General features: G+C 42.2%; 1 protein-coding gene across 1 annotated transcript in view; it reads left to right on the top strand.

Annotated features, from left to right (window-relative positions):
- Positions 1 to 22458, top strand: part of GMDS (GDP-mannose 4,6-dehydratase) — a 430384-nt gene extending 407926 nt beyond the window's left edge. The window contains exons 10-11 of the mRNA XM_075493943.1: positions 20856 to 20924; positions 21441 to 22458. Of these exons, the coding sequence (XP_075350058.1) occupies positions 20856 to 20924; positions 21441 to 21503 (132 nt within the window). The 3' untranslated portion in view covers positions 21504 to 22458. The remainder of the gene's footprint in view (positions 1 to 20855; positions 20925 to 21440) is intronic.
- Positions 22459 to 22866: the final 408 nt, after the last annotated feature.

Raw genomic sequence — 22866 nt, 5'->3', positions numbered from 1 at the left:
AAACTTCCATTATATAAAATTTGAAAAGAAAACACTATTCTCTTAAAGCAAGACTGAAATCTCTGAGATCTGGCATAGGAATGGACTTTCCTCTAAGGTTCAGAGTAACCCCTGAGTCATGCAGCAGATGGATCCAGTTAGCCTCAATTAAAATACAAGGAGAACATTGGGCTGGTTTGGCAGAGAGATATTCCTGCAGGAGTGGGAAGAGGGCCTTCAAGGAGAAAGTGTAGTAGTAAACTCTAGTGCAGAATCTCACAATACTGAAATGTATGTAATCTCACGATACTGAAATGTATGTCTTGTTATTGAAATCATGAAAGAGAGATTTTCAATGTTGTACTAAGAGAAAGGTGCAGGACCCTCCCCAGCTGCAAGCAGTATCAGGTAATATCCTGATTTTAAAAAGATACAAATTTCTTTCCATTTGCTTGGGGTTCATCAGAAAGTATCCAAACTTTTATCGTATCAACAAGTAAAGACATAAGCAGATAAATGGAAGCTAGCTCCTTAAAAGCATTGTAGAACAACCATCAAATCCCAGTTTGATTCTCTGGCAAAAGGAATTTCTTTTAACACAGGAGCTTTCTCCAATAAAACACAGGAGCTTCTGTCTTCCTACATGTGAGGACACTGCTTACATACTGTAGAGAACTACTGGGATACAAAAATTAATAACCATATTGAAGAAAAAGAAATGTGGCTAATTTTTTCTTTTTTCTGATAGCTGGTGCTTGCAGTAACAGAAGCATCTAAAAGCATGTGCTTCCAATGTATTTCTTGATTTTGTAAATATAGGCCTGTTTTTCAGAGGTTAACTTTACAATGAAACACGAATTTTTAAATAGAAATACTTCTTAACTTGAAATAGCAATGCCTCATCTGCAAGATGAAATAATAGTCCTATTAGATAACCTGAAGATTGTAGAAATGCAGTAGCAACACCTGCATGCATCTGACTTACCTTCTGGGGATACAGGTAAGACATTCATTGCTTTTTTTAAACTCCCAGTTTCTAGTTACACCCTTTAGTTTAAATACAGTAATTTTAATCAAAAAAGAGGGGAGGAAGATGTATTGTTCGCTGTCTCTTTTCCATTCTGCAATTCAGGCCCTACTTCATTCCCCCAGTGCATTTGTTTCCATCCGATAAGTACTTTATTACATGTAGCATGTTCTAGGTCTTGATGGGGCATTGTTTGCACACAACCAGGCAGGTGTCAAAGCTCCTTTCATCATCTTAATGACACATAAGCATCTCTAGGACCTTCAGTGAGAACACCTACCTTGCAACAGAGAGACATCCCATTTATTTTGTAAGTGCAGTCCCTATTCCTGCCCATTTTGTCCTTATGGATCCAGAGCGCAGCACTTTTCACCATCATTTAATCTTTGTTTCTCTTCCTCCATGCTATTTCCAATAGCATGGAGATACAAAAGATACCAAGGAAAAGGATGGGCTCGGTCCCTTCATTTCTGTTTCTAGTTACTCAGCACAAGTAGCTCAGTGATTTAGCGGACACATAGGCACAGTTGGCTTTGGGGACAGATATCTGCCACTTAAAGTCCCCTTAGGAGCTGGCTGTATCTCTACTGGAACTATTGCAAAAGAAAAATGCATTTGTGTAACTGAGCAAAACAGTGGGAGTTTGGTGCTCGGCCCAGGGTGTATGAGTTCACTAGCCTCATGGAGAGACAGCCTGGATTCTCCATCAGTTGGGGCAGAAATAAGATTATAGATGCAGGTTAAACAGTTCTCTGCTGCCGCTTGGAGGAAGGGTGAGATTTGGGGTGAAAGGCTGGTCAGACCACCGTAAGTGCAGTGGAGGAGGCCTGGACTGTATGATAAGAGACTTTAAGTGTCTGTACTCATGGTGCGCTAAGAAGGTAGGAGTTTGATAAGGTCTGTTGAATTTGAATTTGCAAAATATGTTCCTTTACAACTCCTCTACCCCAGGCTGGCGCACTTATAATTTTCTGAAACAATTGTTGTTTACACTAAAGTTCTCCACTTGGTCTTTCTCCAAAGGCAAATTTCACTGTCAGGTTTTAGCAGAAACCCTGCTGCTGCTGTGGGCACATGTAGGGAAGAAGGATCTTTTTAAAACATCTGAATTTTATCATGCAGTCAGAAAAAAAATGGCTGAAGTCTGGTACTTGGAATGAATGGAAGTCTTCGCTAATACCAAGCACAGCTGAGCTTTTGCAGGGCAATATGAAGTATATATTGCTTTAACCCATTTGGTTAAGGTCAAGAATGAAGTGACTCAATGTCCTGGCTGGTTACAGAAATGCTGTTCCTCCATGTAGAACTACTTTGAATATTGAGCTATCTTTCAGTGTTGTTGATTTCAACATATGATGGATCAACCCTACAATTTAAGAGCAACCTCAATTGTCCAGAGAACTTGCAAGCCCTCCTGGCAGAGTTGTGCAAGACCAGAGGGTTAGTTTGTTTTGTTTTGTTTAATGAGGTTGTAACCTTGCCAAGCAGAGAGGCAGACTGCACATCGGTAAGGACAGCTTTTTTCCAATTTTAGTGCTCTGCTGAGATCATAACAATCTTCAAGAGCAGATCTTTAAGTCTTTTTAAAAATTCCTTTTGCTAACATGTCTCTTTGGGGTGTTGAATTACAGCAAAGCTCGCATTTCCACTATATACTCTTAGATAAATCAGGAATTTTACTTGAGGCTTGCTCTGCAACCTTGGAAAAGTAGTTTCACCTCTTTGTCTACCTCTAAGAGGACAAGAATTAGAAATGACCTGACAACAAATACTATGTAAAGATAGGAAATTACTGTTGTTATTATAAAAATATGGAACTATGTGAGTTACTACAAATACTTGTTTTATTACTGTCATTACTATTATTGAATTAGTAGTTGTGGAAAAGTTCTGTAACGTAAGAGGAAATAGAGGACTGAAGGAATAGGTTGTTTGACTGAAAAGGAAGAGAAAGGTGTTAAGCAATTAAGAATCCTCTTTATGGTCCAGTCCAAGAAAAAGATTCAATAAAGTTATATTGGTAGTAATATAGTGATCTTCCTGGTAGCAAAATTGGAGGTGATTCTGCTATCGTTTCCAGTTATTCTTATTATCTACTACCACATAAGTAGCAATCCAGAAGTGCCCTGAGTCAGTCTGTACCCAAAGCGAACATCAGCATCCTTCTTGAAAGCATTCCAGATGTAACCAGGGTCGTAAAACAAAGCAGAAAGTTGACGGTTTTATTGTGATGCACATTACAATCAAGTAGTTATCTGATGGATCATCTGCTTTTTATGATCCATGATGAGAAATATAGCTGTCATATGAGGAATAGATTTCTCACCATAAAACTTACCTCTGTAATTTCAGCACCTGAATAAGTGCTGCCTCAGGTGCTGATTGTGCTAGTAAACACTGTTTGAAGAGTGATTTCCCCATCTGTTTCTCCTCCTGCCATTTAAATGCACAGTTTGGCAACAAGTGTGTTTCTGCAATTCCCTTTCCTTCAGCAGCTGCTGCTATTAAAAATCTCATATGAGGAGGTTCCTGTTGGATAGCTGGTGATGCAGGAGTTCACCTGGGGAAAGAAAAGCCTTTGCAAGGTATGTAAGTCAGTGTTTCTGTAGATAGCTAGTGAAGCAATCTCTCAGGGGGAAGTTAACTCTCTGGTGGAGCAAATCGCTTCAAGTCACTGCTGCCTTTGGAAGGGGCTGAATTCATCTGTCATTTAACTCAGGTTTCCAGTGTAATTAGTGAGAGAAAAGCTCCTAGTTTATGTAGATTTTGTATCTCTGTGTTGGTTAGGCTCTTAACTTGGCATCTGGGTTAGATGTCTAAAATTACAGCTTTCAAACCCCTCGTGCCATATTTACGTACAGCGTTTTCTTGATGGGAGAAAACAAGAGACACACTGAGGGCGTAGATCAGAACATTAGGTCCCCAGAAAGCTGCAATGGTTTCACCACTATCTGTAAGGCTTCTGGTATAAATTGCACGGATGTTAAAAGCGAGGAAACCTCTTCGTCTAACGTGATGATTGAACCACAGGAACAAATTTTCCTCTCGGATTTGTGTTGCGGACCCCCTATGTTAGGGAGAGGTTATACGTTTCAGCATGCTGACAGACACTATTACATGCTGTGCTTTATTCACCCCTGTTCCGCTGGCCTCCAGTAGCCCTTTGCGCCTCTGAATCCCTCTGCCTTTGGCACTTCTGCTGGTGAGACTCCCAGCTGGGGGTGTGGTTTAGCTAAAATGGGTGTTTTTCACCAAAAGAATAAATTATTCCTATACTACTGTCTGAAAAGGGTGGATCTAGAGCCAATTTAGTGAGCACAAGTTACAATTGACTTTGGAAGTAATAACTTATGCTTTGAGCTTCTTTAGATGTATAGCCAAGGAGCTGTCTGACTGCATGTGTTTTTACACATCTTTCAGCTAAATTAGAAATCCAAGTGCAAAACTTAATGTGCAGAGATATCTTGGAGATTTGTGACCTTCCCAGAAAGACTTTGGGTCCAAAAATGAGCCAGAGGGTCTCCTGGTTTCATATAATTTTTTTTTCCCCACATATGGCACATTGGTAAATAGTAAATGGGGTTTATTATATCTTAATTAATGAATCTGAGTATAATTTGCCCCAGTCTTGGCAAGCAAACTCTGCTGGAAAGCTGATTAGTGGAGGGAGCCAACTTAACTGAACACCCTCTCCAGAGATGTGACCAAAGATTGAAGTATATATATTCATCCATGTGAAAGGTAGAAAAGCCTTAGGAAAGCAGAAGATGGGGATTGCACTGAGCTGGGGAATACGAAGACAAGAGGTGGAGCCTTTAAGGAGATGGGGAGGAAGGTAATGGTGAAAAAGGAAAAAAGTGTAGTAGAAAAACATCAAAGGGAAGATAAAAGGGATCATGAATTGGAGATACTGAGAATGTCCAAGGATGCTTGGTCCAAGGAGGAACCAAGCTGGGTACACATCCTATGTTATCTGTTGATGCTGAGAAAAAAGAGCTTAAACCAAACCCTGAAGTCAAGGACAGAACCTGCTGTTGAGTTTAGTGGTCTTTATGTCAAGCTAGTGGAAAGAGGACTAAATCAAGGAGATATATCAAGAGCAGGAATAATGGCAGATGCAGACAGTTCATTTCTTCCTACTGTCAAATTTGTGAGTTTAGCCTGGTGGGATGCTACCAGAGTCATGATGAACATTACAAAACTTGGCTGTATTTAGCCCACTCAGTCACGGCTTGGCCAGGCTCCTGTTGATTTCAGTGGGAGTTTGCATGAGAACGTGCAAGTCCCTCCTCCCCAGAAAGGGGAATTCCCCACCAAAGTATTCTGTTAGATAGCTTGAGCAGGTGTATTGAATTGCTGGCATACTTCTAGTACACCGGTTAACACCTCTGACGCTGTAAGCTAAACAATTTCGATCTTGAATATAGGAAGTGAAGCACTTAGATTTGTGGGAAGAAGAGCTTTATTTCAGAGAGGTGCTGAAGTTTGTATGAAAATACATAACTTTAAGGCACACACCTGAGCAAAAATTACCCGATGAGAACAAGAACCATCTCTAAATGTACTTTTAATATGTGGATTTGAATGTGTTAAACATTATGTATGTTGCTGCACTTATTTTTCTTCTTATGTAGACAGGCACGAGTCTTCCCTAGATTGTACTTTGTCTAATTCATGCCCATGCAAAACACGGACCAAGCAGGAGTAAATAGAGTTGGTTGCACCTTTTGGTTAGATATGTGAATAACTATTCTGGATGTAAAGCAGCTGAAAATGATGCTCTTTTTACGTAATATTTGCATGTCTGCTAACATGAAGGATCACACATTTCACACAGTTCCTACACAATAATAATTGCAGATAGCAAATGTCCCGTTACTCATGTAGCTGGTCATTTTTGTATGCAATTACCAGAATTGCATGCTCAGTTCCAGTAACCATGTGCACAAAAATAGGCTGCAACAACCTGCTTAGGATTGTTAATAACATGGTCCAAAGTCTCGGTCTTTATTGCTGTGTTGTCTTATGCTGTTTTTGTAAGAGAGCTGAGCTAGGAATAAGTTTGGTTGTTGACTATTTGGCTTTTGACTGTCAAGCAAAAGGAGGCATATATCTACATTATGGCTGGGGCTGCAGGACTGCACGATTTCTGCATTGACCTGCATATGGTTTAAATACTGAACTTGGTATAATGAGCTGATGGGCCAGAAGAGAGATACTGCACCCAGTGGCCAGCTGTAGTGCATGGTTCAAACAAGGAACAAGCAGTTTCTGAAATTTTGCATATAAAATACAGACATCGTGAACTAGCAGTTTCATAGTGAGGCGTAAGTCTTTGCCATAAGCGATTCAGAATCAGGCTGCAGTAGTTCAGAGAATACTTAATTGGCATTTCTCTTTTTTGCATATCACTGTTCCTATCAGTTCTAATACGTGTTTTTTTCCCGCCTCTCAAACGTCTTTGCCTTAAAGGACTCATGAAGGAAATAATTAAAAAGTACACAGAGGAAAACTGTCTGAGCAGAAGGGGCAGAAATCCTAGGTAGTTTAGGGAGGTGCCCCAAACACTCTTTTGGATGATTATTAATTTTTTCTTACTATTATTTTATGACGCTGTTTATGTTTAATTACTCATGTTTTCCTAACCTGTGTGACAGGCGTAATTTTAAGAGCAATAGTAATGATCAAGCCGTGGAAGTGCCAGCTGCTGCCTACGTGCTCCAGCAAGCATAGAGCAGGCAGTGTCAGGAGACAGTGCTGTCTCTTGATTAGATCTGAACTTCTTTTTCATGTTGATGAAAATGATCCTGACTGTTATTATTTAAATATAAGCAACGCCAAAAGATGCTATGAAAAGTCAGAGCTCTCTCAGTTCACTGCCTGTATGGAATAGTAAGTTCACAGGACTTCACTGCAGTATATGCTGTTAAAATATATACTGTTTTAGTTTAAAAAGATACAATTGGCTCATTTGGGCCTTTTTAGTGTAAACTGCCAGGCAGCTTATATAGGTTAATATGATTTTTTTTTTTTTATATCAGCGAACAATTTCAGTCTTTGTATTTTCAAATCAAACCTCAAGACCACAGAAATTAGCAGTTCTGCCGTATACCATGTGCTAGTGTATTGCAAAGCTCATTTAGAAGCTGTAGTATCATTTTGGTTTGAGTTTTTCTGGTTACGAAAGCTTTTGGTTGTTTCATGCTTCAGTTGTGCGCCACTGCAGTGAGATGTTGTGGGTAGCACTGTTGAACAGGTAGTAGTACACTTCAGAACGTGAAGTCTTTTCTGATACTTTTCTAATAGTAAGTGGAGAATTAATTATTAATTTGTGGATACCTTGGCAAAAGTTTATAAAGTGTTGAGCAGCTTTTGTGATAAGTTTGAATGCTTTTATATTTCTTTTTTTAAAAAAATGCATGGGATGATGCACTTCTAAAAAGTTTTGATGAAGTCTGATGTCTTTTGGAGTGAAAATGAAATCGGGGAAAAAGGAAGGCATTCTACTGTAGGCTGCAGCATCAGTGCACTGCAGGGTCCTTCCTTGCAAATGACAGAGTTGAATCCCTGTCTGAACGACAGTGAAGTAAAATAAATGTTTGTTCTGTGTTACCAGCCTTTGCAGTCCTGTAATTAATATCATATTATCCTTTCTGTTTTGTTTTGTTTTCATAAAGCAGGAAGTACTGGGATCCTGTGATTACACAAATCTCAACTTTTTGACATGTTAAGTTTTTGCTCTGGCCTTTTATACGTAGAGAAAATCTTTGAAAAGATGAAAATTAAGTCTTTACAGCACAGAAGACAAATCAATAAACCCATGAGGTCTGTTACTCCCAAGTCAATAATAGGGGCCTGGAGGGGAAAACTGAGCAAGCAATTATAATCTTTTACTATTACTAGGGTATTTGATTTTTATGTGAAAGAAGCTATAAAAGAAAACCCAGGGGCAGAAATAGAAGGGAAACTTTAGACAGACAAGAAATATATGGTTAAATAAGTCACCTGCTGCATCAAGGTGCTATGTGTCCACTCAGCCTTGGAGCAGTTTGCTCCTGGGGGGCTGCTCGCTACAAATCAATGGCAAGGACTTAATCAGGGCAAATTATGCCAGATGCACTGTGATGTGAATGCTTCAGCTGTTTTATCTGTAGTAAGCTATGTATCAGAGGGAAGTGGTGGGATACAGCCTGGGTTCTCTTCTTGCTCCTCCCTCTCATTCCAAGGTGTTGGTCAAGTCCCTAAATCATCCTGCCTCCCAGCTTTGTAAAATGGGGATGACAGTGCTTTCTTGACATTGTAATGTCATTACTATTGCTTAATTATATAAAATCTGTATCCTTCTTCTCTGGTGGTCCTTCATAGTCATTGTAGTGCTGCTGTGAAGAAGTTCTATTTTGTCTAAATGGTATTACATCTAGTTGAAGTCTTGCTCAGGTTACAAGTGGAATGAAGGGGCCAAGATGTTTATCTAGCTTTCTTTGGCTGCTTTTTAGATTCTCAGTAGATACACGACAATTCTGTCATTCATGGCTTTATGTGTTCATATGTATTGCCCGTTACGTTGGAATACATGAAAGTAAACCAAGCCATAAGGTTTATTGATGACCTGCACTGGAAAAGAGATGAGAAGTGTAGGTGAATTCTAACAGAATATTCCAGGAGGTAATACTTGACTTTGACAGATTTTCAGAGAAAGGGCTGCCATTTCTGTGTTTGTGCAAAGTATGATGGGACCCTTACCTGGCGTCTCTGCCCTGCCAAAATGTGAATGAAAAATAGAATTGCTTGTCTGAGGAACAGCTCTGTCTTTCATATCGAAACTTGGCAATAGGCGATTCCTGTGTGAATGGTCTCAAGAGACACTTTCCTTGTAAAGGAATCAAGTGATGGATGAGGCATCTCGCATTTTAAATGTTATACAGGTGAAAGCATTGGATTATTCCGAGCCCATGCCTACTGCTGTGTATGTCTGAGGAATTTGCTTGCTTTTTAATTGTGGAACTAAACGAGGGTTGGTAAGTGGGGCAGGACCATTAGAAAATGGTAACTGTTTTACTTCTGTAATGCTCTTTCATATTTGACTGCTGCAGGGTGAAATAATGAAGAATTTTTTGGTAACAGATCAAAAATTCCTTTCTTGTTTAATTGAAAGTGTTTAAGAGAAGGAGGTCATTGAGAGGACAGATTTCAAGAAGCGGTATTTGCATTTGCTGATGCTTTGGAAAGAAACAGAGCATATTATGCACGCTTTTAAAGTATATATGGCGAACGCACTGCCAAATCTGTGGAATTTTATAGGCAGCTACTGTGAACAGTAATAGTAGTAAATGAATCTGCTTTTTACCCCTACTGAAACTGGCACTGTAAGCTTTAGGAGATCTTTTTGCTTTTTTAAAACTTATTTCAACATAGTTTCAGCCCTGTCAGCAAACCTCTGCTGTGTTAGTGAAAATATAAATTATCTCCCAAACCCTGCAATATTCTACACAAAATTCAGAACCTGAGTGAAGAGAAAGCTGGCACTGGTATGTGATGGAGTACCACTGGAAAAGAAAAAGGAGCAAGTCTGTGAGGATACATAGAGAATACCTGAGGAAAAAATGGAAAAATATTCAAGTGAGAAGATCACTATAGCAGAAACGAGGAGAGGAGAAGAGAACAAAATCTCAGTGTGAGGTGACGTATTTTGAGGGTGAAGGAGAGATGGGGAAGTAAGGCCAGGTTTAAGAGGATGTTTGTGAGGAACAGGCAATGATGCTCAAAAGAGAAATGGGAGGAGCTTGAGTGAAAGAGAGAGATTGGGAGAGACATCAAATTGGGAAGATCAAAAGAGATAAATGGGATTTTACAGGACAATAAATTAGCCAAAACATGGGAAACATTTAAACAACAAGGAAAGTGAGAGAAAATAAATACCAAGGAAAGGGAAGGATGCAAGAGAACAAAATACTGATCTTTAAAAGAAAATAAAATAGTTGTGTTGTATTCTATTGATTTCTTGGAAGATTTTGTGGTGAGTTGGATGTCTGCTGTGAGAGAAAGTGAAAGATAGAATAGGAAAAACTATGATTTTTTTTCCAGGCTTTCCTGTGCAGGAAATGTAATAGGAAGTTATTTTTATTAACCAAGATCAGAGAACGTGCAACAACAAACTACCAAGAATGGTGTGGAAAATCCGGTTATTTTTCCAGTCAGACCAGAAGAACCTGTGGCCATTGACCAGCAGGAGCCTAAGGGTCAGATTATTAAGCAGCAGGATCAGTGAACTGAATGGCTATTGGAATCGGTGCGTCTTTAAATACACATCAACCAACTTACACTACAGACAGAAAAAATCTTAAACGCCACGTAGCTGATATTTGTAGCCATTAATTAATTGCTTTGCGGTCTGTTTTGTCTACGTAATCAACACAGAAAGCGGACGTGTTTGATTTCATTTGCAAATGTGAAACCAATTGATTTTGACGGAGACATACAGCTTGCTGAGCAGTATTTTTCCATCAAGACAGTCAGGTTACACTGGCCACCAAAAAATGATGATGCAGAAGAGCCCGAACAGTGAGACCCCTGGACAGACAGATGGGAGTGTCTTTTGCAAAGTGTTTTGGAGGTTGTCAGGTGGAATGCACCCCTCTGTTCAGCGTAGCTGTGACGCTGAGTGTGCTGGGAGGGCTTTATACTTTCAAAAGCTGTGAGATACTGTGGCAATACTCAGCCCACACCCCTAACACGCTTGTAAGGGACTGTGGGACAAGGGGGTGGGGAGCACAATGCCTTTATTTGCAGCAATTGCATGCTTTTCATCTGTAAAGGAAATATTCAGCTGGCTACCTTGCCTGGACTTACCAGTGACCAGTGTTTCATCTTAGCAGTCTTTGTTGAACACACATGCAGAATAGAAATACATTTGTTTATGGGCAGGAAATGCATAAGCCATTTAATGGATAAAGCGTGAGTTTGAAGCATTAAATGTGACCTGCTTTGTTGTATGCCAGTACCTGCAAAGGGTTATTCTTTGTAGTGTCCTACTTGGACTCAAGCACTAAAGCTTTCATCAAAGTAAATCTGATTATTTTGCACATGGTTTTCCTGAAAGGATGTTATGATTTTCTAGATGTTTGGTGGCTGGTGATAAATTAGGCTTTTATGATGTCATGTGAAAGGCCACTGCTTGGACTTCCTTCTCTATCAAGCACACTGGAGAATACATTTGGGACGTACTCAGAATCAGAAATTATCCTACCTTGTTTTATTTTAACCCTTTCGTGCATCATGGCTTGCTTTGTAACTAGAGGTGTTCAGGCAAGGAGAGTTTCACTTTTGCAGACGGGAGCCCCATGGTATCCCATCCCGAGTCCCCTCCATATACTGTGTTTGAAATCGATCTTTTTTTTTTCCTTGGGTAACAAAGAGTTAGCTCATGAGCTCCCTTAAGCCTTTCACAGCTTAAATTCTTTATGTATATTGTGTCTTGAAAAGGGTTTTCAAATCAGATGGGGGTTTTAGTGAGAAATTGAAATGCAGTGAGGGGTGGGGGGGAAGGTGATGCATCCCATAAATTAGGTCAGGTTTATGACCGTGTAGAGGGAGGCTGCTTCTAAAAAACCAGCCAGCAGTAAAGGCAGTACGTAACTGCTTTGTCCAGAGAAGTGGCAGCTCCCTTCTTCATCCCCCGTACGACAGGGAGGGAGTATTTTACAACTGTTTTTCAAACAATGAGAAATGAATAACCAACCTCCATGCTAACTCTTTTGTACTAGTTAATCCATAGCGGGGAGGAAGACAGGAAGAGAGAAGTATCTATCCCTGCTATGTCCTTCCACCACCCCACCCCCCCCCCCCATCTGACCACAAGCATCAGGGGACAGAGGTTCATATATCAATATAACAGGTACGGAAGGGAGGGTCATCTCTCCTGCCCAACCTGAGTCACAGCCAAGCCTTCAGAGTAGTGAGATGAGCACTGAACACAAGGCAAAGACAGCCATTGAGTAAATTAACATTTTTATTAGGGCAAATATAATAGCATACCCTTCAAAAAAAAATCAATAGCATTTTATGTTATTATTTATGTTATGTTAGTTATGTTAACATAACAAATGCCTTGATTTTTTCAGAGATGTGAATATCCATAGGGCTGGTAAAATCACCACAAACAATGCATCCTGTACAAGCTAAAGAATTCATCCTATGGAGCAGTAATATCCCACTAATCATAGACCTGCATTCATTAAATTGCTGCTGAATGCTCTGAAGGTAGATAGATAAATATGTATAGGTGGAATACAAGATCACTGTCCTAATGTTTATTGCTTTGTTGCTTATCATTTGGTATTTGACTAGCAATGATAACTAAACCTATTAACATTTCCAATATAAGTGGTTATAAACAAAGTATTTTTAGTGGAAGAAGAGAAGAAACTAAGCAGCCTTGCAGCGTGGATTTCTGGGGTTATCAGTTTTCCTATTCATCTTGATATGTCAGTCAGTGAAGACAGCTAACCCTAGGGGCCATATTCCATTTCCAGTAAGAAATGCAGCCGTTACTGCACAATAAACCCCGCTGAAATCAAACAGCTTCCCAGAGTGATTTCCTGATGTTTGCAGAAAATGTGAAGAGTAGGGAGCGATGAGAAAAATAATCAGAGTGGATTAAAAAAATTGTGAGAATTGCATATAATAATTTTAAAAGGTACCATGCCCTTGCCTAAATAATACATACTGTGCGTGGCAATAAAACCATGTACGATGAAGGCGTGATTATCTTACTCTCCCTCCCCAAATTGTTGTCAGAGTAGAGAACAGGCCGCAGTGAAGCAAGAAGCAAATACATGTAATAGTGAACAAAAGCAGGACTTGGCGGTACCAGCAAAAAGAGAAGGAACCTGTTCTTTTTGTATACTGCAGCTGATCTCCACCCATATGAAAGAGGTTCGTCCCTCACAAGGTCTTGGGTTTTAGTGATGTGAAGGTGACACACAGGCGTTCTCTCTACCATCTGGCCAGGGAGCCTGAAGAAACATGCTCGCACACAACCTCCCCAAAACCTCTGCTGTAAAGAGAAAATGCACAAATGCTTCTAACCCACGTCGTGCAAAATGCAGGTTATTCAGACACTTCTTTATGCACAGGTTAGCTTGAAGCACGCAAGGGTCGGCTCACACATCGCTTCCTATCAGCAGCCAGGCTACAGGGCAGTGACGGCAAATGGGAGTGGTACCACCTTTAACCAGCATTTGCAAAGAGCAATTCTATTTTGTTAGAAGAGTTGGAAAAGCTTCGTTTGGTTCATAATAAGATACAGCATTTAAGTATTAGTTTGCATTTTAGCAAACATGCTGAAGATTTTTAGCTGGGATGTGTGCGTTCGGATGACTGGGTATGCCATATCAGAAAGAAAGTGTTTATGTGTCCAGCGCTAATACCTGAACTATCATAATTATGCTCTGTACATGGTAAATGGAGTGGGTTTAATCTTCCTCCTCTCCTCCAGAAGTTCCCTGTTTTTTCAGCAGAGGCGTTCTTGCAAACTAGAAACAATCTCGCCATTCGGAAGCCTCTTTGGTGTTTTGCAGAGCTGTGAGCTGAGGTTACAATTACACTTGCATCCAAGCTGGGGAACACCTTCCAGGTCTTCCCAGGGGCGCAGAACTGCGCCTTGGGGCAAACTCAGAGGGGGGGAAGCGCCCGCCTCGCCGCAGCCAGCTGCGGGAATTTTGCTGTTTGCAAATTGCTGCTGCGGGGGGAACACTCTTCAGCCTGCCTCACGCACGGGATCCTGAAAAGCACCCGTGGCCCGACTTGCAGCGGGATGCCCTGGCGCAGAGCTACGCCGATCCCCGTGCAGGACGGCTCCCAGTGAGCGAGCTCAGCTCCAGATCCAAAGCAAGTGAAATTCAGCACTGGCTTCAGGGATATCAGGCTGTAATCTGGGAGGAATTTTATCTGGCTCGAGGGACACCACTGGCCAAGACGTTTTCTCAGGCTTCACTTGGCAAGTTAATAGATCCGAGTAATGCTCAGCCCTGCAAGGGGCTCTTGCGCCTGCAGCTCCGCTGGCGCTTGCACCATGGCGGAGGTCAGCACATGCTCTCCTCCCAGGGACGCGCGCGGGCTGCGGCCTCGCGTCGATTCACCGGGGCACTGCCTCCGTCAAAGCGATTAGGGTCCGGCGACGAGGCTCCCGAGGCAGCCGGGGCCGGCTCCCCCTGCTTCGCCGTTTTATCTGCAGTGTCGGTGGGGCTGCCAGGGCCGGCGCTGAGTGAGCCCATTTCCCCGGAGCGCAGCATTGTTCCCGGCCTCCGGCCGCCGCGTGGCCCCGCTGATGGACAATACTGCCCGTCCCCGACTTCCTGAGCAGACCAGACAGCTTGCTGTTTTCTTCGTGTCTCTTATCACCCCCTGTCATTGAAAGAGAGGTCTGGCTTCAGCTTCGGTTTGGGCTGATAGGCAGCAGCAAAGTGGAAAAAGTGCAGGGGAGGGAGGGGAAGAGGAGGAGGAGGGAGAAGAGCTCCATTACTGTTATTATCGCCCTAATGTTTATTGCTGCTCCGAGTTCATTTGCCTTAACCCTTTGGAAGCTGGTCAAACTAAAGATTATCAAACCGATAAGATAAAGCCGCTGTTCTAACGCCCCTGGTTCCTGGCGCAAAAGCGAAGGCTGTGCTCGGGTTTTATTGACCGTGCGGCTTGTGTTGACGCCTTATCGCTGGAGTACAGTGGAGTCCCGAGATAAGACCTTACCCTAAAGATGCCCGGCACTCACAGCCCGCCGAGGTCCATCAGATGTGCAGGGGCTCAGCGCCGAGCAGAGTCAGCCCTTTCCTCCAGTCGTTCTTCCCCCTCATTATGGTTTTAGTAAAAATGGAGCTTTCCGAATAGGGAGGGGATTTGCATAGGAAAACATGCTAGGGGAAAAAAGCATTATGCCTCTTATTTTAAATGGCATTTAGTTATACGTGAGTTTCAGCCTATTGGTTCCTTTTGCCTTTTCCTGTGGTTCTTTGCAAACAATACTGTCTTTCTGCAAAAGACTGCTGACCCAAGAGTGGAAAGCAGTCTGTTCATGCTGCATTAAAACAAATTTAGATCAGGAACCAAATTCACTGGCATTCTTCTATTCCCTTGGTACCCTAACTGCTCCACAACTTTGCTTTTCTAAGAACAGTGGAAAGAAAAAAGGAAAACTGAGCAATGACACATTACGGCTCATCTTAAATTCCTGAGGATGTTTACTGTGTTCCTTGTTAGGCTTGGGCTTTGCTCATTGATATATCTTCAGTCTCCTCATATTTACTGTGGAGATAGGATTCTCTTGCTTTATAATCATACTGGGTTTTTCCCCTGTTACTATAGATATTATAACAAACACTACCCTTTGCAAAGAAATCAAGCCAGTGCTCTCTGCCTTGCACTTACAGAGCAGTGCACGGCAGACGCAGTGCTTATTTACTGTGGCTCCTTCTGGGGTTTGATCCAAGCTTAGCTGAACTGTGCATTGAATTTTGCACGAGCAAGATGCATGTTTACAGGCTTTACAGCTCTGATTCAGTGAGATCTTACTACTTTTCTTAATGGAGTGCACAGGGAATAGCTCAGCTGAAGGCCCAGAAATTGCTCTCCAGTGCTGCATCTGGGTTAAGGCACGACGTCCCCGGGCCTGGTGGCAAGTGTGGGAGAACACTAGGGAATGGAGGATAAGGGTGATGGTGGAAGAACTGCCTAGTGAGCAATGCATGCAGTTTCCTGACTATTTGCAACAAACACTTCAACAAGGCTGTTCTCCAAGCAATGAGCTGCAGCAGATACCCATATATATACTGTGGGACTGATGTTACTACTGAGATGTGCTACGTGAACCCTCATTAAAAATTGCTATGAAAAATGCTCCAAAAAGTGCACAAAAGGGTAGATAAAATAAACTTTGATATATACATTACTGAGATACAACTTTTTAGCAGGGCCTGTTGTGATAGGACAAGGATAGTGGTTTTGAACTAAAGGATGGTAGATTGGGTAGATTCAGACTAGATATAAGGAAGACATTTTTTACAGTGAGGGTGGTGAAACACTGGAACAGGTTGCCCAGAGAAGTGGTAGATGCCCAATGCCTGGAAACATTCAAGGTCAGGTAGAATGGGGCTCTGAGCAACCTGATCTAGTTAAAGGTGTCCCTGCTCTTGCAGGAGGGTTGGACTAGGTGACCTGTAAAGGTCCCTTCCAACCCAAACTATTCTATGATTCTATGATAACGGTGAAAACGCAAAACTGCAAGCTAATGTTGTCTAAATAAGTAACTATGTTTATTAATTTTTCTTTTAATGGGATGAGTTAGAGCTGAAAGACGATGGTTTTAAGAAGGAAATAAGGAAAATAAAACACAAGCAAGGTTTGCAGGAAACTTGGGCCCCTAGACTCTTGAAATCCTTCCTGACAAAACTTCTCAAGCAAAAGAGTGCAAGACCAAACACGCAAGCCAGAGCCTCCACCAAGCTGGGTCTGTGCTCTTTGCTTATGGGAGCTCTGATGTAACAAATCATCTTCCAAGCGGTCGTGCTGACTGTGAACGTAACCCTGGCCGCTTTTCAGATGCAGTAAAACTGTTGTGTGCTTAGATCAAGTCTGTTTATTTTTCGAGGTAAAGCCTTGTCTCTGCTGCAGCGAGCAGAGCTGGGCAGAATTCCATCGCAGGTGTTTTACTGAGGACTTGATCTCAGTTTTATTCTGGTATAAGAGAAAGCAAAAGCTGGCACTCGGTGCTGGCTTCAGTGAAGGCACATTTTAAAGGGAATCAGCTGAGCTGTAGTAATAAAGGAAGCCTTGGCCTTCTTTCAGGCCACACTATCTCCTTTTTCTCACATTGTCTTGAGGCTTTACATTTTCAGTTAAAGTTAATTGAATGAGACAGTGATACATTGCACAGTGAAACCAGATCAATCACTGCGCGAGTCAAAATAGGAGTCGTGATGACACTCAGAACAAGAGCTTGGGAAATGTGATATTTACATTAAAATATTTTACATTTTTGTCTCTGGTTTGAAAACCAAATTTAAAAATGCCTTACCGCTTTCCATAACAAATTTCTCTCTGCTTATCTGTATGTATTTGTGTGTATGCATTTGGACAATAAAACTGAATAATCATAAAACCAGATTTAGTAATAATGGGATATTTTCTACACAGTTACGCAGCCTCATTTGCAGAAAAGGTAAAACAGAAAAACTCCCATCAGATAAAGTCATTCTTTTCTCTGAGAGGCAGTCATACAACAGTGAGGTGCATATAAAGCCGTAGGAGAGTTTACTGTCATATTAAGTGGCAACAGAGAATTTGACTCCTGTCTTTTCCATCTTCCTTCCCTTTAAGTACTTACCCGGATGTTGTTTCCGACTCTTAGCTCGCAGGTGAAACTTGTCATTCACTTATGTTAAGTGTATTTGCATGGAAAATAAGGGCTTGTTCCTCCCAAAATGGATAACTAACAGCAAAGACCTAGTTTTATGTTCATGATCTGAGTACTGTAAAAACAACAGAAAGCCTTAACCAGTGTTTTCAGGCTTGCAGACTCTCAGCTCAGTATCTAAATCCTCAGGGTTTTCATGGAGTCAAAGGGCTTTGTTTTCCTGTGAGTATGTAAAGCACAACACCACAGGAAAAGTTATCCTACAGGAACACGAAACATGAAGTGGTCTCATTTCATCAGGTGCCTTTCCATCAGGAATAGGAATACTGGGCAGTTTACATTCAGCAGCAGCAGCTGTTTCTCAAGAACACCCCCCAAAAAAATCCAGGTTTTCTCTGGTGGAACCTCACCTCTTCTTTCTTTGCTTTCTGATCTGGTTGTACCTCCAGAGGGTGAAGCCCTGACACTGAAAAATCGATACACTTTAATGATCGGCATGCCAGAGGCTTTTTTGGGTTGGGGTTTTTTTGTGGATTTTTTCCTTTTGGAAGCCTGACAGAGGCATCTCTGGTTTCAGTGAAAGACTTGAATATTACAAACAAGCAGTCATTCTGTTCCAAGAGAAGCTTTTTTTAATATTCTTATTTTATTGTAATTACCTTATTGTTTTCATATTATGAGCTACTTGTAGAAAAATACAGGAAACATGACTGCAATACAATCCTTTAATCAGGAATAGCTTTGTTCCAGTCATTATTTCCATTCAGTGTTGAAACTTTGACTAATAAGAATACAATCAAACCTTGGATTTAGATGTAATATGGTGTTAATATTATGGTTTCATTTGATCTCTGTACCTAGTAACTTCTGTAAGAGAACCTTTTAAAAAGTGCCTAGGAGACTTTTTGTCCATAATGCTATTTTCAAGTAAATACATCTACAAAGTAGTGTTTCTCAAAAGTACACAAACTTCTTCAGCAGAGCCATTTAAAATCTTTTTTTATGATTTTATGACAATCTAACCTATGTCAGCTGGGGAATTTGTATTATCATATATATTAAATCTTCTTTTTTCTCTCTTTTTTCTCACAGATTATGCCATAATACCTTTACTGCATCGTTAAAGCATGTGAACTTTTCAAGGAAAAATACTTTTTTTTTTTTAATACTAAAATGGATTTAATACACTAGTTGTTTGTGTTACCTCTATGTATAATCCAGCACTGCAAATAACTTAACTTACTGATTTGCAACCTCCCCCCAACCTTATTTTGGCCTATCCAGCAGCTGAGTGTTTATGTTTTTGAATGAAGGGCTGGAATTAGGTAAAGTATTTTTTTAGATAAACTGTTTTAACAAAAAGCATTTGTCCAAGAAAGTTAAAAGACTGCTCCCAAGCTGTTCAAAAGCAGAATGCAGCTATGTACAGCAGGCGATGGCAATTCATTCTGTTCTTCCCAGTCCATTTTTTTTAAATGGGAAGCCAGTATCCTAGATAAGGCTCAGTTTCAAAGGATGTTTTCGATATAAAGATTGTGGATGTAAAACTATAACTTACACAGCATTTATAAAAATGAAACTCTAAGTTTTATGATATGGGTTTTATGACTTAAAACTAGGTGTGGTATTAAAACACTTCACTTCTAGCTAACGGTCTGAATTAGGACTGAATAAAAGGCAATTGTTTTTATACTGAAATTATTGTTTTAAGAAGGATTTCCTTGTTTCCAGGCACATATATACACACGTATATAATGCAAATTAAACTGAACTCCAGATAAAAGGCATACCTCCACGAGCACATTAGGATTTGATCCAAATTTTATCAAAGTTAGTGGGCATCTTTCCCATTTCAAACCAGATCTTGCAATCCATATTCACAGGACCCTCCAGGGGATCCCTCAAGTTGATGCGGTTTTGCATGACTTAGCCTCAAATGTCTGCTGCAGTTTCTAAAAACCCATTATAAGGCTGCAGTAGGAAATCATTTAGTCTAATTTAAGGAAATCACGGCATTTTTTATTTTCATATCACTTTGTTCTGATCCGTCTGTTTACTCTTTTCTGAAGGCAGGCTGAAAAGTTTTTAGCCTAAAGACTGAACTAGTAAAAATGCTGCCTGGAATAATCTCGGCAGACGTGTTTGTTCCACATCCCCTTCTTCAGTGCAGTATTTCCTTTGGTGGATTTCCTCTCCTCCTGGAAGCGAGCTGCCTAGCTTTCTGGAGCACCATTATGAAGAAGAATTTCCTACATTTTACTGCACAGGATGAGGTGATTTTGGAAGTTAACATGACCTGAACCACACATGCACAGAAGACAGCATCTGAAAAATGTAGCGTGCGGGCAGTACAGTTAAAAAAACCTACAGCCAGAAAATGCTCGTTAGCTCCACCGCTGGCCAGAGAGTGGAAGAGGGAGAAGAAAGGCAGTCCACGCGTTTTTCTGGAAAGCCTGCTGTGTTACCACCATAAAGTCAAATGCAAGAGCAGAATTCAGCCTCAGCCTGGTTGTTCTGTAACAAAGTTGGTTTTGTTTGGTTTTCTTTAAACCTAGACAGATATAATTTTAGTATTTACTGCTACAGAGAAATGAAGCTTGTGAGGAGGGATGATATATTTTATTAAATCAACACATACAGTTGGAAAAAGCTAACTATTTAAACACAGTATTCGAATTTTAAAGGAAGATGCAGTCAGTTTCATTCAATGAGAAATGCAGTCAAAGGAGCTTTTTTCTTTGTTTAATTATGTTACATTATTTTTGATGTGGGATTGTTTTGGTGTGGTAGCACTTTTAAGAATACTTGAACAGTAAGGTGAATACGACCAAAGTCTTGGTTTCTGTAATGGTTTCAAGATAATTTCTTTTCCTTTATGAGATATTAAGACTTTTCTTTCCATGTGGATGCTCAAAATACTACAGAAAAAAAGATGTAGGCGTTCAAAAGCTGGATGTTTACTACTGTTGCATGTGGTTACCCATATTCATAACAGTCTTTCAGCATCATATGTCTGTGATCACATTTTTATTTGAAAGAGAATAGTTGTCATGTTTGCTCTATGACTTACATTATTTAAACAAATGGGGGGAAAAAGAATTTGAAACAGCTCATTCAATAGCATGACTAAGACATATGACAACTTCTTATAAAATGTTCACCATTATACAGCCGTTAAGACTGGAGTTCAAACCCCACACACACAAGAAAACAATAACTCTTTTGGGCTAAAATAGCCTGGTGAAAGGATGCTGCCTCCTGGTGATTTATAGGCATATGAGCTTCCACTAAAATTGCATCTTAAAGAGAAATATTTTGTCCTCGGAAGAGTCCGACAGCAGCTTCCAGCCACGCTCAGCTCATGGGGAAGCATGAGCAACGGGGAGGCCATCGGGGTGGGGAAGGTGGACGCTTCTCATAGCACCTCTCTCTTCTTTTCCGCAGGATTTTCTGCAAGGGGACTGTACCAAAGCCAGACAAAAGCTGAACTGGAAGCCAAGAGTCACGTTTGATGTGAGTAGCCTTTCCGGCGTGCTTTGTACCTGCCGGGTGTTCGTGTCCTCTAAAAGCAATCCAGGGGAGGGGAAGGGAGGGGGGGAGCTTTCCATGGGATGACTCGGGCACACTGAGAAATCCCATTTTCGGTGACCCGCCTGGTCTGCTGCTCTTGCTTTGAAGACAGCAGCCACCGTGGCAGCACGGGGCATCCCCAGTGACTCTGCCAACCCGCCCTAGAAAGGGCCCGGCAGGCATCAACATCTTGGAAAAGAGCAGGCGCTTGCACAGGGGTGCCAGCAGGGAGACGCAGGCCGTGACTTGAACAAGCCAGTTTCCAGGGAGTCCCGCTGCTCCCGTGACAGAGCCGGGGCCGGGGCCAGGGCCGCTACGGGAAGAGCTCAGCAAAGCCCCGTCCCCTCCTTGTCCTGCTGCGGGGGGGTGGGGGGCTCGTCGTGCTCCGGGACGCTCCCAACGTGCTGCTTGTTCGTCCCCTGCGCTGGAGTCCTCATCTGCCTCTCTCCCTCCTCACAGGAGCTGGTGAGGGAGATGGTGGACGCCGACGTGGAGCTCATGAAGAACAACCCCAATGCCTGAGCCCTGGTGGGTGCCGCAGGACCCGTGCCGGGGGCGCACCCCATGGCCTGCACCACCCTGAGCTGCCGGGGCCAGGGTGGGTGGCTGCCCCTCCCCATGATGGTTTTATTGCTGGCCTGCCTGTGTGTGAAAGCCCGGTTTTATCCCCCTCTCTACCCTCCACACCCTCCCAGTGCCTCTTGCCCCACACATCATCCCAGTGTCAGCCCTGCCTGGGCTAACTCTGACTCCTGCCATTAACTGGGGAGGGGTCACAGACACAGTCGTTCCCCCCCCACACTCCAATACTGTACCCAAAGTACTGATTGGCCAGCAAGCCCACTGATTTCCTTTTTTTTAATTAAAACTTATCTTTCTATTACCTAGGACCTCCAGCACATTTTCAGTACTTTCTCCCATTTGAAAACCAAACACGTCCCCTGTCCCCAGCCTCCTCTCTCCTCCAGCAACAACAGCAGCAAACCTCTGGTGCTAACGTGGGCTCACCATCCCTCCGGCCCTTGCTCCACGGCTTCCCCTCTTCTGCCTTTCCTGGACACTCCTTGTTTTTCTTTCCTGCAGCCTTACCTCCACCCCAGCAGCCCACTTCCACCACTTGAACTCTGTAAAAGTTTGGATAACTTGATATAACTTGCAGTGAAATTGCCTTTTGACCATGCCGAATTAATTCCTAATTGCTGGAATCGCTTTCAAACCAGTCAGAGGGGGCTTGTAAGCGTTTTTCAGATCTTCATTTCAGAGTGTGCGTGAGTCCCAGAAAGCCTTTTTGTCCAGCGCCTTCCTGATCCGGGGGTTTAGGGCGTTTTGTTTTTCGTCCTGTCCCCCCCAGAATCAACCCATTCCCCTTCCATCCTCTTCCCGCTTACTATAATTAGACCTCGGACAGGAGCTTCAACCATCTCAAAAGATGACTTAAGAAATAAAAACAAAATAAATAAAAAAGCTTAAGAAAAAAATAGAAACTTCAAGGTGAGTAAATATTTTTGCACTTTTCGTGCCAAGGTACCCGGGTTACCCAGAGGTCGTCGAGCCCATGCATTTCCCGTTGGTTTAGGATCTTCCACCCACCAACTACTCCCGTCGTTTTAGCTTTATGCCTCGAAATGAGAGAAGGGCGAGATACACGGGGGGGGATACACCGGGGGGAGATACACTGTAGATACACCTTCTCCGAGTGCTCCTCTTGCTTTTTTACTTTGGGGGGGGGGGGGGGGGGGGGACGACACCGCTGTTAAAAGGGAGGCGACGCGGTGGCGGGGGCTGAGCGCGGAGCTGGGGGCAGCGGCTCCGGCTGCGCCCGGGAGCGGCTTCGTGATGGAAATGGTGCGGGGGGACGGGACGGGGCTCGGGAGCAGGCTGCGAG

This window comes from Mycteria americana, chromosome 2 (genome assembly GCF_035582795.1).
Source record: "Mycteria americana isolate JAX WOST 10 ecotype Jacksonville Zoo and Gardens chromosome 2, USCA_MyAme_1.0, whole genome shotgun sequence".
NCBI lineage: Eukaryota > Metazoa > Chordata > Aves > Ciconiiformes > Ciconiidae > Mycteria > Mycteria americana.
Note: the sequence above shows the minus strand (reverse complement) of the source record. Positions and strands in the feature narration are given on the sequence as shown.